This window comes from Pleurodeles waltl, chromosome 5 (assembly GCF_031143425.1).
Source record: "Pleurodeles waltl isolate 20211129_DDA chromosome 5, aPleWal1.hap1.20221129, whole genome shotgun sequence".
Taxonomy (NCBI): Eukaryota; Metazoa; Chordata; class Amphibia; order Caudata; family Salamandridae; genus Pleurodeles; species Pleurodeles waltl.
Genome location: NC_090444.1, coordinates 388298636 through 388313460, shown reverse-complemented (window position 1 = coordinate 388313460; position 14825 = coordinate 388298636). Strand labels below are relative to the sequence as shown.

Sequence of the window (14825 nt, the reverse complement as noted above, 5' to 3'; positions counted from 1 at the left end):
CTCTTTATCTTAGCTCTGGAGCCCCTAGCAATTAGCATAAGTAAATCTATTGCAGTGTCTGGAATACCCATGTTTATAGAAGAACAGAAGCTCATGCTTTATTCTGAGAATGTGCTGTTGACTGTATCCTCCCCAGTTGACTCCATCCCTGCAGCAATGGGAATTTTCTGCTGCTTCTCAATTTTTATTGGCTATGGAATTAATTTGTCCAAAAGTGAGGTGATGCCCATGAGTTAGAAAATGGACTGTGTACAAGGTCTGCAGTTTCCCTGGATGCAGACAAAGTTGAAATACCTTGGAGTAATGATTCAATCCAATACAAATTGTATAATAACTTTCAACATTCATTCCCTCATAAGCCAGATGCAGAGAGATTTTCTGAAGTGGGGCCATCTACAACTCTTTTTGTGGAGGAGATTGTAGACTGTTAACACAGTGGTTGCTCTCTGCTACTCTGTGTCTTTGGAATGCTGTTGATGCCATTTCCTGCTTCGAGACTTCATCAAATTGATTCAGATATTAGATGATATAGCTGGCAAGATAAAGCCTTGACATTGTCGGCCTCTAAATTGTACACTGCTACCACTTCTGAGAAACTCAGATTTCTAAATCTCAAGCTGTACCACATGGTGATTAGAATCTCACTACTTGCTTATTATTTCTAGCCCACTCTGGAAGCTCCAGGCTGGGTGCAACTGAAGAAAATGATGATTGAAGTGCCTAATATTATTTTAGTGGTGTACACAAAATCATCAACGCTAGAGGACTGCACCAACCCAATACTAAAAGAGACAACAAAGACTTGGAAAGAGGGTCATAGAACGATACAGCAAAAGGATTTTAACAATACTTTGGCTTAAATATGGCACAATGATGAACTAGGCCGAGAACATTTGGCATGACCCATATGGTCTAGTAAAGTAATTTCAGCATTGGATAATTCAATTACTATTGGTAAATTAGTTACTTTTTCTGATTTACAACAGGAATACTCACTTCAGCTTTTGCAATACCTATTGTATCTCCAACTAAAAGTAGTTCTTCTCAAAAAGTTGGGATTGTATCCAAAGTCCTTGGAAGACTCTACACTGGTATCTGTCAAAATGGGGATTATATAAAATGTAATCACTGAACTTTATGATGCTCTCATAATCATGCATTTTCAAAACACCCCTTGACCTGCCTGTACTGCTTCTGGTCTGCACACCTCATGACCCACCTGAAGGATGTGGAATGGGAAGAGCTACACTTTCAATATGAGAAAAGCTTACAGGAAGCACGATTGACGGTCAGCCACTTCAAAATCTTACATGAATGGCACTGGACACTCTTCAAACTCCAAAGGAAGCAGCTGACATCATTCCCCTGTTGTTGGAGGTGTGGGCATCCTAGAGGAGATATTATTTTGATACTGGTTAGGGATATGGGATACTATCTGACTGCTACAGACATGCAACTCTGACCTTTTATGGATTTAGCAATTTAGCATGCAAGTTTGAGATAGAGGACACGTCATCTCACCAAATTTGGCTCACTAACCCACTGACTGTTGCCATTATTTATATTTTGAGAAATTGGAAGTCTGCCTCTCTGCCATCTGTAGGAGGATGGGCCACAATGCTATCAGACATGGCTGCAAATGAGATTTATCTTTTAAATGACCAACTAGAAGCATAAAACAAGGTATGAGGTTGGTTCCTATCCTGGACTAGGTAGATACAGCTGAGGTAGGTATATGTTATAGAGACTTTCCCTTCTTTTTACCACATTACTTTCCCTGCCTCCCCAAGAAAGGATGTATGATTGATTTGTTCATAACATTCCTTGTAGCGTGCCTCTGTTAGCCCTAATGGTGGTCTGTTTAGAAAGAATTTAGGGGCATATTTAAGAGCCCCTTGCGCCACCTTAGCACCACCATGGTGCCATTTTTTTAGGCTAAGGTGATGCTAAAGTGGCTTTTTCCCCCACGCCATATTTACAAGTGGTGTAATGCATGTTTTGTGCCACTTTGTAAACCCTTGTGCCACATTATGCCTGCGCCAGGCATGATGTATGCAAGGGGGTGCTCTGGCGCTAGGAGGCCTGCAATAATGACACAGTGAATTGTAACAGATTTTGCTGTGCCATTTTTGACATAATTTTTTAATGTCTTCTTAGAGCAGGCGTTAAAATGACACTCCCAAAGAAACCTATGGCCCTCCTTGCACTTTTCTACACTAGCGTAAAAATGTATGACGCTAGTGCAGCAAAGCACCACAATACCATTACAAATGTTGATGTTATTGTGCTAACAACGGCTATGGTGCACCATATTATAAATATGGCATAATCATGGTGTAGCTAGGTGCTAGTGGAGGGGGGGACGCAGAAAAAGTGGCACCTCAGTTCTGATGCGCCATTTTTCTTAAATATGGGCCTTAGTGTTTAGTGTTACTATGGTTTCACTTTCTTAGGCAGAACATGAATTGGACATCTGAGTGCATATGGTGGATGCTTGACTTATTATTCTGGTAAACAATTGTACTTTGACTATAGCTACTGTATGTTTTGATGCCTTCACTATATAGGAGCAGGGAATTTTGCTTGTTTGTTAAAATAAATGAAGACATGCAGAAGAAAATAAATACATACAAAAATCTAATCAGTAGAACCTGGGATATGCAGGTTTATTGATTTCAGTGAAAATAACACCAAAAGCACAAAGCTGCAACTGTGGATACCTGATTAGTGGCTGGACACAGGGACCCAGTTAAGCCCACTGAACAGAGCTAACTATAACCTGCGCTCCACCACGCCCTTCTTATGACCTCACATATTACATCACTTATGTTATGGAAATTACATTATTGATGACATCACTGATCACATGACTGATGGCATCATACAAACGATATGATACTTGCTATAAGCTTTTCATTCTGGAAGGTCTTCAGTGGGTTACACATAGACCCAGTATTCCATAACATCTGTAGGGCTAATGCACATATATTTTCTCAACAAGCAGAAGCATACTATGCTCTATTTTTACTGGTATTGAATTACATATGAAATGTCATAGCTCTACATTATTGACATCAGCATTTCATTAAACCTTTAATACAGTTCAAAAATAGAGTTTGAGTATTATTAACCTTAATGAGGTGTGTCTTTGAAATATTGTGTCTAGCACAGGATTTTAAGTCAACTGCTTCACTTATGGGGTATGCTCCACCTGGTCCTATGGACAACCTTCTGAGGTATGTAAAAATACCTTACACACAAATATTCCTGAAATTAGCAAAAGGGTGTACACCATTTTAACACCAAACTACAATTTAATCTTCTGAGAGTTACCTATGCATCATACATTCTAAAACATGTTATGTCTCACATTTTTCAATAAACATTTAGAGATAAATACAGACAGCTTATATATCTCCAGCTTTAATGGAAATTGTCTATAGCACTCTTTAACATCAGAATGTACAGAGACTGCCATAGAAGAATACGTTATTGTTAGGAGATGTTTTAGTTTTGCTCACACATTTTTAAAATTAGGCTTCTGAATTAAGTCATAATCTGTTTGAAACATACAACTGTAACTTATACTGGTTATGCTGAATCTCAACATTGCTTTGATGAGGTGCTGCTTGCACTTACAACTTCAGCATGCGCACCAAATAGCTTTTACAATGCTGAATGAGACTTGTCTTCAGTACTACACTGTTTCTATTTGTGAAGTAGTAGCTTGGATCAAGTCATCAGTGATGTCCTCAATGCTGTCATTTGAAATGTCATGAAATGCTATAACTGGTGAATTTCAGTGTTTTTATATTATTACATGACTAAACTCACTTACATTACTCAGTGAAAGAGAAGTTATGGTTACAAAACAAAACCTACAAACTTGCAAGTAATTGTTAGCTCAACAAATAGTAACTCACTCAACAGCTATGCAAACTATAACTCATACACCAAATTCAATGCTGATGACCTCACTTTGTTGACAAAGATTCTCTTGTCTATCTGATGTCATTCAGAACCCCTTGATGAAAAACATATCTGCTGTGCACAGATACCCCTCTACACTTTTATATGTAAATGGTGTTTCCATAAAATACATTTCAATAACTATGTGGATGAAGTAATGCAGTGACCACGCCCAAAGTTTAGTACATTACTGTTGTACAACGCCATAAAAAAAGATTCAATATTTTCAACTGATTTCAATGCTTTTCACTCTTTCCATAGTTTTACCAAGCTCAAGCTGCAAGTCACTCCTGAAGGACGTATTCCAGTAAAAAAGTAAGTGGCAGAAATAGAAACTGTTACATTGGTTTGGACAATGTAATTGTAAAGCGCTTTTTTCCTGCTTCAGTCTTTTAAGAAATGTAAAAGAAAATGATCTATATTTCTTCTTAAACTGCCATAACACAGCTTGATTGCAATTATGGGTCCACGGACTTGGGTTTGCACAAAATTCCCTGTTTGAGAGACGGTCTCCACTTAATTGAGAAAGTGGTCAACATGCAGATTTAGAAAATATTTCCTTCTTTATTTGAAACACAGGTCTTAGTTTTCCAAAATCAGAAGATCAAATGATTGCAACTCATTAATTATACTTTTGGTAGCACAGAATCTATTGGTCCCTTCAAATGTGTCAGAAAATGCGAAGGTACACACTCCATGGACTCACTAGTTTGTGAATTTCTTAAAAAGAATTGCTGAGCTTCACCTAGTACAAAGATTTAGAGGGTTTATTTAGATACAAAATGAAAGGTAGCGTCATCGTTCTTTTGTGTCAGCCCAAGTCAGGTCCTGGTGTTGCATGTGATCCAGCATGAATGGGTACTGCTTGGAAAACGGCCCCAAATTAACCACCTCCTAAAACATGTGCTCTCTCTCCTGCTTTTCACCCCAAGAACAAACCCTACTTTCCTCCCCCATGCTCTAAAGCAAACGGCATGTCATCTGTCCATCCTCTGTCCCAATCCTGCAAAACGTTTATGTCAGAGGCAACTTAGAAGTCATCATGTAATTTCAAGGGTGATGCATTCTATCACTGGAAAACAAAAAAGTCTCCCTCAATGAGGGTGACACCGTTTGTTATTAGAAGTAAGAACACGTTGCCTTGCTTCACCAATGTGTTTCCAAATTTGCCGTACATAGAGCGAAAAAGGTTTTACCTTCACCAGCGGCTTAACATTTTATGTGGTTGTGATAATACTGGCACTGTAATCAAGTCTGCAGTATCTTAAATCATTTTATTTGACTGTCAGGTCGTAAAAGTGTTTTGGTGCTGATGGTGTAGTGTTGCACCCGTGATATAACAGTGCTGCAACCACTACTAAGAAGAAACTAGCACAGAGGGATTTTTAATGACGTCCCCTCTGGTGTTTTGTTATGTGGACGTGGCCCGTCGGGTGACGTGGTATAAACTAAATTAATGTTGGTGTGGCCGTCGGGCGTGGTCACAGTGCAGGCAATGCAACTGCAGCACAAGAGAATGCCCGTACAGCCAGAAACAGGAAACCCATATACTAGTATGCGTGTCGTAATTATATGAGAGCACTGCAGTAATGGAGCCAGCGTGCCCCTGAACACTGGTGATGAAGGTGGTTACTGACGCTCTGACGATGCAGCCGCTGCTCGCCTTACTTGACGGTGTGCGGTGCTCTTGCCGATTGCTGAGTGCTGCCGGTCACGTGCTGCTGATTTCACCATCGTGTCTCCACAGCAACGCGAGGTGTTCTGGACTTGAACGAGACTCCAGGCTTTCCCCAGCATCGAGGAAGCCCGGCTGTGTAAGCCAGTGAGGTAATTGAAGCCTCGCCCACCCGACATGCCCACCCAGACTTCAGAGAGCCTTAAAGGGGCAGTGTCATTTTAGTTGTGTGCTGCCTACTCCCTTCCAGAACTGGGCATAGTACTGCTCCCTCACGCCCAGGGACGTACCTAAGGAGGAGTGATTCACACCTCTAAGCTGTGCACCTACCTGCTCCAGGGACAAGAAGGTTTTAAAAAACCAAACAAAAAAAACCCAAACAAAAGGCAATACTAATATCACATAAAGTGAGAAGAAAGAAACGTATAAGATGAATACCATACCTCCTATAGAACCATTCATAGTGGAGGGCGCCCCATCAGCTCAGGCAGCCAGGTGGAAGGACTGGGTCAAAAGGGTATTGCTCTTCTTTGAAGCCACAAAAGTTGACGATGCCCAAAACAGAGCCATGCTCCTGCATCTAGTAGGAAAAGACATCTACAGAATATCAAAAAACGATTGCTAAAGCAACGCCAAAAACACACCTGACCCTCATTGCAGCCCTCAAAGCCCATTTTGAACCTATGGTCAATGTGGACTATGAAAGAAATGTATTCCGATAAGCAGGGCAAACCCCAGTGTTCATTGACACGTTTTATATGAGACTAAGAGTTGGCTATCACGTGCAACTTTTGAAGTGAAAACAACGAAATTCGAGGGCAAATTATCCAAGGGTGCACATCAGCAAAACTAAGAGAAAGGATCCTAGAGGAGTCTGGGTGGTCCCTCGCCAACATATTACCAATGGGAAGAACAAAAGAACTGTTGAAAGCAAGAGCATCGCACATGGACGCAGCACTTCAGGGCCCCGTCAAAACAGGGAAGATAGCCGCGGTAACGCCCACGCCCTACAGACCCAAGGCAAAGAAACAAGCACCGTAGTAGAGGACATGCGGACAATGTGGAGGACCACCACACCCTTAATTGGGATGCCCTGCAAAAGGAAAAACATGTGCGGGGTGCGGCAAGCCCAACCACTTCATCAAAATGTGCAGGGTGACGAAGAGCACACCACCTCGAACCACTGTGAACACAGCCCTCGAAGTTCAGGCTCAAGGCAGTGACATGAACGATGATGAGACTGAAAGGCAAACGGTGCACTCAATCTTCACAATCAACACTGCCACCCAGAAAACATGAACGATTACCAAAGTGCAAAGTAATCATAGCAGGATGCCCAGTGGCAGCTATAGTAGACACAGGAGCTTTGATCAATGTAATGGCTGAGGCCACATATAGAAATTTGCAGCCCTGACCACCCCTGATGACAATCCCTGATGCCATCAGAGTATTTGCTTATGGACAAGCTCAACCACTTACAGTGAGAGGCAGATTCCGATCTCCCATTCGTCATGGACCACACAAATTAGAGGCTTACATATACGTGGCAGAAGAGGGTCAGCACACACTGTTGGGATGTCACACGGCTGAAGCTCTTGGCATCGTGACTTTCACTCTTGGTGTCTATGTTGAATCACTCAGTGATATAATTGAATCATTTCCGCAAATATTTGAAGGAATAGGGTGCCTCAAAACCAAACTGTCAGTCCAGCCTATAGCTCTCCTCCATATTCGGGTTGCCTTCCACCTCCGGCCTTTGGTGGAAAGAGAACTAGAGAAATTAGAGGGTGCGGGTATTATTGAAATATTAAAGAGTCTAACACCATGGGTGTCACCGATAGCTGTGGCCGGGAAACCAAAACAACCTGGAGGGACCAGAATCTGTATAGACATGAGACTGCCCAATGCCGTAATCAAAAGAGAACACCATCTGACTCCTACCATCAATGATTTCATTGGGGAACTGAGCGAGGCCCGCTGGTTCTCGCAACTAGACCTTCGGTCAGGATATCACCAACTATTCTTGGCAGAAGAGTCAAGATATATCACGATGTTCTCAACTCATGTGGGACTTCGACGCTACCAGAGGCTGAATTTGTGGATTTCCAGAACGCGATTCGGGAGCTGCTGATGGACTTACCTGGAGTCATCAATGTTAGTGATGACATTTTGATTTATGCCAAAACTATTCCAGAACACCATGCTCAACTAAAAAAAGTCCTTAAACGTATCCAAGAATCTGGTCTGACTCCCCACCAAGAGAAATGTGAATTCCTAAAAGATAAACTGCAATTCTTTGGCTATGTATTCTCCGTGGAGAGAGTTGCGCTGGACCCTGACAAGGCTGCAGACATCAAGAATGCTCCCAAGCCTACCAACGTGACTGAAGTGCGCAGTTTTTATGGATGGTGAACTACTGCGGGAGATTCATCCGAGACCTGGCGTCACTCACACAAGCATTACAAGACTTGACTAAGGCCAACACGTCGTGGACCTGGGGTCCTGCCCAAGAGGAGGCGTTCCGAGTGACCAATGATGCTTTGTCAGCAGACACGAGCCTGCGATATTTTGACCCCAGGAAAGATACCTCCATAGCCTCGAATGCCAGCCCAACAGGTCTAGAAGCTGTACTCCTCCAGAAAATACAAGTAGACGAGTGGGCTCCCATGGCAGATGCCAGCAGGTCATTAAAAGACACAGAGCGCAGATACTCACAGATTGAACGAGAAGCAATTGTGATACATTTGGGGTGCAAGCATTTTCATCTCTATGCCTACGTGTAGGGCCACCCATTCACTGTTACGACTACCATAAGCCTATGATCCCACTCTTCAGCTGCACTTCTTCTAAGCCACCACCTCCTCGCATTGAGAAATGGATTTTACAGTTGCAGGAATACAACTGCAAGGTGGACTATTGTCCAGGCCAGAGCAATCCAGCGGATTATCTATCCGGGCATCCAAGACCAGCAACCCCCTCTGAAAAAAGCGAGGCTCAGGAAACAGAAGTACATGTCTGGTGCATAATGGAAAGGTCCGACTACGACCCATCTCAATTGAAACCATTCAACAGGCAACTGCCCAGGACGAAAATCTGCTATGAGGCCTGCGGGCAATGGAGACCCAGGCTTGGCACACTATGCGGAAACAGTGGTGTAGCCTCACACTTGATACGCAAACCACCATGGAAGCCCCATACCGTGTCCATCAACAGTTGACTGTTAGTGGTGAAGGCTGCCTCCTCTGAGGACATCAACTGGTAATCCCCACATGTCTGACCGACAGAGCAGTTCAAATAGCTCACACGGGCCATCAAGGTATGGTTAAGATCAAAAATCGGTTGAGGACTAAGGTATGGTTCCCAATGATGGACATGAAAGTTGAAGAGCTAGTGCGCTCCTACCACTGGTGCCAAGTAACGGGAAAGCCAAGAGTGCCAGTCCAAGTGGAAACCGAAGAACCACCCACAAAACCTTGGGTTGCAGCCAGCCTTGATTTTGGGAGCCTTCCTGATGGAAAGCATATGATGGTAATGATTGACAATTTCTCTCGCTACCCAGCGGTAGAAGTTGTCCAATCTTTAACAGCGAAGGAAGTAATACCCAAATTAGAAAAAATACGTGCAACTCATGGAGTACTACAAGAGATCAGAATGAATATTGGTCCACCTTTTCAAGGAAAGGAATTTGCTGAATACCTCAAATCTCTTGGCGTTAAAAACCGGAAAAAACACCCCGATGGCCACTAGCCAACGGGGAGGTGGAAAGGTTCATGCAAACACTGAACAAAGTAGTACGAATCGCTGTTGCGAAGCATGATATGCCAGAACTTGCAGTGTATTCATTCATGTGAGATTACCGCCAAACACCACACTCTGCCACTGGGTGGCCCTGAGTCACCTGTCTATGGGTCGAGTGGTCACAGATGTTATTCCCCACCACGAGTCTTGGACTCCGGAAACCGTTGATAGAACCAAAGAGTATTTCAAAAGAAAGCGTTCCAATGACCACCCCAGTGTTCGGCGGCGGTCTCGCCTGTCAGACTTGCAAGTGGGAGATAGAGTTCTCTAGAAGGACAGATTCCCAGGCAGCAAGATCCGAGCAACGTATGAAGATCGCCTGTGGATTATTTCTCAGAGACAAGGTTCATTGATAGTTGCTAAGAGAGGAACAGAACAAGTTGCCCAAAATATTTCCCACTTCAAAAAGTTCTGTCCCCAGACACTTAACACTGATAAAGACATTGCCAGTAACCCTGGATGGCTTGACGGAGATGAATTCTCGGATGATGATCTCCCGAGAGGGCCGGGGTCAGAGAATGATCCTGGGAGTAGTGGTCCTGAGTCCCCAGATCCTGAAGGTGACCTAGGTGCCAGAGGTGACATCGGCCTATCGCCATCCAAGAGAACTGTGAAGTCATGGTATGAGTTGAGAAGAAACCCCACTCCTTCGACTCGTTTGCAAGATTACCTTCTTTGACTGTTGGTGTTCCAATATAACTCAGTTTGAATTAGATTTGTGCTTTGGGAGGGATGTAGTGTTGCACCTGTGATGTAACAGTGCTGCGACCACTACTAAGAAGAAACTATCACAGAGGGGTGTTTGATGACGACCCCTCAGGCGTTTCGGTATGTGGGTGTGGCCCATCGGGTCACATGGTGTAAACTAAATAAATGTTGGTCACAGTGCAGGCAATGCAACTGCAGCACAGGAGCACGCCCGTACAGCCAGAAACCAGAAAACCCATATACTAGTGTGTGCATTGTAATTATATGAGTGCGATGCAGTAATGGAGCCGGCGTTCCCCTGAAATACCCCGCCATTACAGATGGCACCAGTTATGGCATGACGTACCTTAGGCCACCGCAGCCTACTTGGTGAGTGGCCCCCCAGCACCTGGCTTGAGTGAGTACAGAGTAGGGGTGCCATTTGTTTTGCAGTCAGCCCCCCCACTCCAGTTTCCTTATGTCACTTCACTCATGTCCTGGGCGGACCCCCTTACACATTGCATAAATTATAGCTGTGTTTTTATGGTAGCATTGTAAATAATTATTGTACATTTCAGATTATGGCCCAGTGGACTTAGATTTGTGACACACGCTCTTTAAAAAACGCAACCCCTAAACACTCAGCAGACTATAGCAGATTTTACAACACAATGCTACCTTTGAAACGTTTACTAGCTTGGAAAAGGCATGAGATTAAAAAGAAATCCAACATGTATTACTGCAATAAACTGAACGCTGCCCTACAACATGGATTATTATAGTGTACGCCAATCACAGCTCTGGCACTCTCCTATGAATTGCTAATATTAGGTGTGTGTGTGTGTGTGTTCTCTCGTCCCCTTCTCCCATTTCAACTTCTCTCATGAGAACATTTGTGATACTTCTTTTTTGCTAGTCATTATCGTATATCAGCATTTTTTTCAAAAAAGCTCCTTACAATGAATGCTGCTGTTTTTGTAATGTCCTTGTACGTGAAGTACACAGTTCGTGAAGTCCACAGGAGTGAACATTACATTTCCAGACAGCCACATGGGTTTGTTTACATTCACAAACTGAAATGTTGGTGGGTATTGATTCACTCCGCTTTGACGCCCCCCCCAACACTTTGGTTAGGGAGAGAAATATGCTTCCGGATAATATTCCTGTACTGGGTAGGAAGGGAATTGGACAGACCCAAAATTGCTGGGTGTGTGAGTGAGTGTTGAAAAAAGAAGAACCGAAAAGCATGGGTTTTTGTAATGAATAAACATACTTGTGTATATTTATTTCTAAGAAGGTAGCTTTCACAAATGGTTTAAAGGCAGCATGCCTGGAAACCTGCAATTATCATAACATTTCTGCTAGAAAATGGGCCTCCTTGGCTAAAAAATATGTATTTTATGCTAACTTTTGAATTGTATTGGTTGGTAACAAGAGTTTGGTTGAGTGCTGGTTGTTAGTCAGCTGGGTTTAACCCCACTACCCATTCTTTGTACACAGTGAACGCCTCGGGTAATCCTGCATAGCATACAAGGATCCAAGGATATGACGCAATCCAGATCAATTGTGATATTGTTGCATTTCTCTTCAATTCCATGACGCTACGACGGTCTAACAATGGTTTCCTTACTCACTAGGAATTGATACAACAATGAGACTGATGTGTGGACTTATGGGAAAACTCGCCCAATTATGAATGAAACTCACCTTATTTATCTCTTATTACAACTCTATGTTAAATCTAATAGGAGTCTTGGTAAAGCTAGAGGGCTAACTGGCCGGAGTGAAACATGTGCTGGCTGAAACAGTTCCATAACTGAGAAGAATGAACAGCAACATAATTGCTGGGCCAAAATGGATCATTACTAGAGATGGGTGGAATGTTTCATCCTGCCCACAGAATTGGCAGAATTTGGCAACTCTACATTACTCTTGTGAGACATGCAGGATCTTGCTGAGTTTTTATGTAACTCTGCAGAACTCTGTGGAGTGAAACTCTGCAAGTTCCACCCACCCTAATCATTATTTTGTTGAATCATTTTCTAAGGTGCAGCAGTACCCAACTTGTTCACTGTCATACGTTTTCTAGTGTGCATTTGGGAACTTTTGGGAACTCCTGAAAGTCATAAATCTGCATCCATTTGAAGTTGTGGATGTGTGAGAGCAACTATAGCGGGTTTTTGAAATGAGACCTTACTATTTTGCCGTTGATGGCTCTACCGTTAAAAGTACCCTCACAAAATTCACCTCAAGTTTCTCCTGTGCCCACCATTAGCAAGGTGACAGGCTTGCTTCTTTAGTTAATTATTCTGGTAGAGGACTGGTTTAGCCTTACGTTAAAAATACATATAGGGAAACAAAATATCTGAGGCAAGAGAAAGATAATTTTATCTGTCACTATTTCTCTTCATTGGTGTAGAAAGAGAAATTTGAGGTGTTTTATCAGCACATACCCTTAGCACCTTTTGGTAATTTGCCACTCTGCTACCAGCATTTTAATATAGCGGGTAGCTTTTAAGATAACCTGTATGGAAAACAGTGTCACCCCGCCAACCCAGTTTAAGGTAAAGAGACCCTTATTCTTTAAACATGGTCAAGGCAACCAGCCACCGTCTAGAGTTTCATGGGTCGAAGGGCATAGTTCAGATTAAAAGTGGATTATTGATAATAACAAACCTGTGGTACTGTGCAATGTGATGCATTACATTACTACACCAAAGAAATCATTTATTGAACTCATGATTGTGCTGTTAAGGAAAAGAATGAACATCATTATTAGTATTTTCCCGGGTTCACATTTTTTCCTGTAAACAATGCTGAGGTGAGTGTATAGTTTTAAGCAAAACACTGTTCACAGTTTTGGCTCATGCAAAATATTTGACGACGATTGACTGTAGAAAGTGGTGACTGCTAAACTGTTTTGACAATGCTGGGCCAGTGCCCAGAGCAGTTGGTATTAATTGGACACTTTTATTTACATCGGCTTCAATCTTAAATGCCAGGCTGTATGAAGCAGGCTTTTTTGACACATTTGTGTACTTGTTCTTGAATATGGTTCAGGAACTTCAGGGGGCAAAGGTTTTGCTACCTGGTGTGTAATGGCAATGACTATTTTATACTCTTAAGTATATGATCAGTAACTGATACTGTGGATATGTTTTGCATGGTTTCTTGTTCTCAGAATATTTAGGAATAAATATCAAGGAAAATATATTTTTCATTTTGTGAAACACTTTAAATGATGTTATAGAAACTTAGGGCCAGATGTATCAAAAAAGCCTTTTGCGATTCGGTAATAGCGATTTTTAAGAAATCGCTATTTCTGAGTCGCAAAATGCTATGTATCATATTTGCGATTCGGTAAGAGCGATTTCTTCAAAATCGCAAATGTTATTACCGAATCGCAAATTGCGATACCGGCCCCATTTGCACCTATGAGCCTGTAGGCCCATATTTGCGATTTATTTGCATTTCCCAATTTGCGAATTCATAACTGGAATTCAGAAATTTGGGAAATGCAAATCTCAGGGCCCCCTATGCTGCACCCCAAGACTTTTTTAAGGACATGTAAGGCGCACACATGACATTTTTAATGCATTTTTTAAATTTGCACATGGTTACCACCAAGTTCAACTTGATGGTAATAGCGATTCTTTAATGCCAAATTCGCATTGAGGAATTGCCTGTTACATGTGCTTTAGGAATCGCAAATAAGGACTCCTTATTTGCGATTTCTTATTTAGAGAATCGCGATTTGCGATTCTCTAAACGGGCTCGCAAATGTAAGGAATCGCTATTTTAGCAAATCCTTAAATTTGCGTTGCGATTGCCTTTTCATAAATCCTGAAAGGCCTTTTTGCATTCACAAACGGCCAATCGCACAGTTTGCAAATGCAAAAATGGATGATACTTCTGGCCCTTAATCCTGTCTCACCAACAAAGGGAAGAATATAAGGTAACAAGAGGGTAAGGAACAATAGAAAGGCAGATATGGGTTTAGAAAAACATTCATATACCCCATCTCAACAAAGAGATCCACAAACAAGCAATGAGCCATAAAATATGACTTCTTCTAAGAACAATGTCAGGGAGTGGATATAATGTAAATATTTACTTGGCATATTAACTACTTATTTCCTGTGGCCTCCCATCTCCATACCCATTTCGCCAGTGCAGAGCCCTTTCATTGAAGTTTGGGGCAGTGCAATTAAGCCTACATACCTTTTTTCAACAAAATGTACCCAAGTCAAATCTATGTCCTCTTTTCTTAACATGTCGAGGGATTCTAAAGCCAACCAGGGTTAGTCGGTTTCTCGGAAGAAAATCAATAAAATAGACAATATGTAGCATTTTTCATACAAATGGGAAGTGCTGTGCAAGAAAGTGAATGGGTATTTTCCTAAAATATCATCTAAAAAACATTTGCTGTTCCAAGATCACCCACTTGGCAGCTTTCAGGAACAGGTACCAATGTAAAAAATATCTTTTACCATGGTTTTTGCAACATCTTATAAGTAGTTGACCTTTTTGTATATTTTTGTGGTTTCATCTTACTTTCAGTCTTTGGTAGAAGCAGGGTGAAAAGGAGACGAAATTCAGAATTCAGCAAGGAGCCAGTGTGCTCATCGTTCATTGTTTTCCCAAAGAAAACAATCATTGAAATCATTAACTAATGAAAATAAGTAGGAAAAAATAA

The 14825-nt window shown here is 42.0% G+C and overlaps 1 protein-coding gene across 2 annotated transcripts in view; it reads left to right on the top strand.

Annotated features, from left to right (window-relative positions):
• The window catches only part of PLCB1 (phospholipase C beta 1), a 2042221-nt gene that overhangs the window by 1068267 nt on the left and 959129 nt on the right, over positions 1-14825 (top strand). For both annotated transcript variants that reach the window (XM_069234146.1, XM_069234145.1), the window contains exon 6: positions 4231-4284. In XM_069234146.1, coding sequence (XP_069090247.1) covers positions 4231-4284 — 54 coding nt within the window. The remainder of the gene's footprint in view (positions 1-4230; positions 4285-14825) is intronic.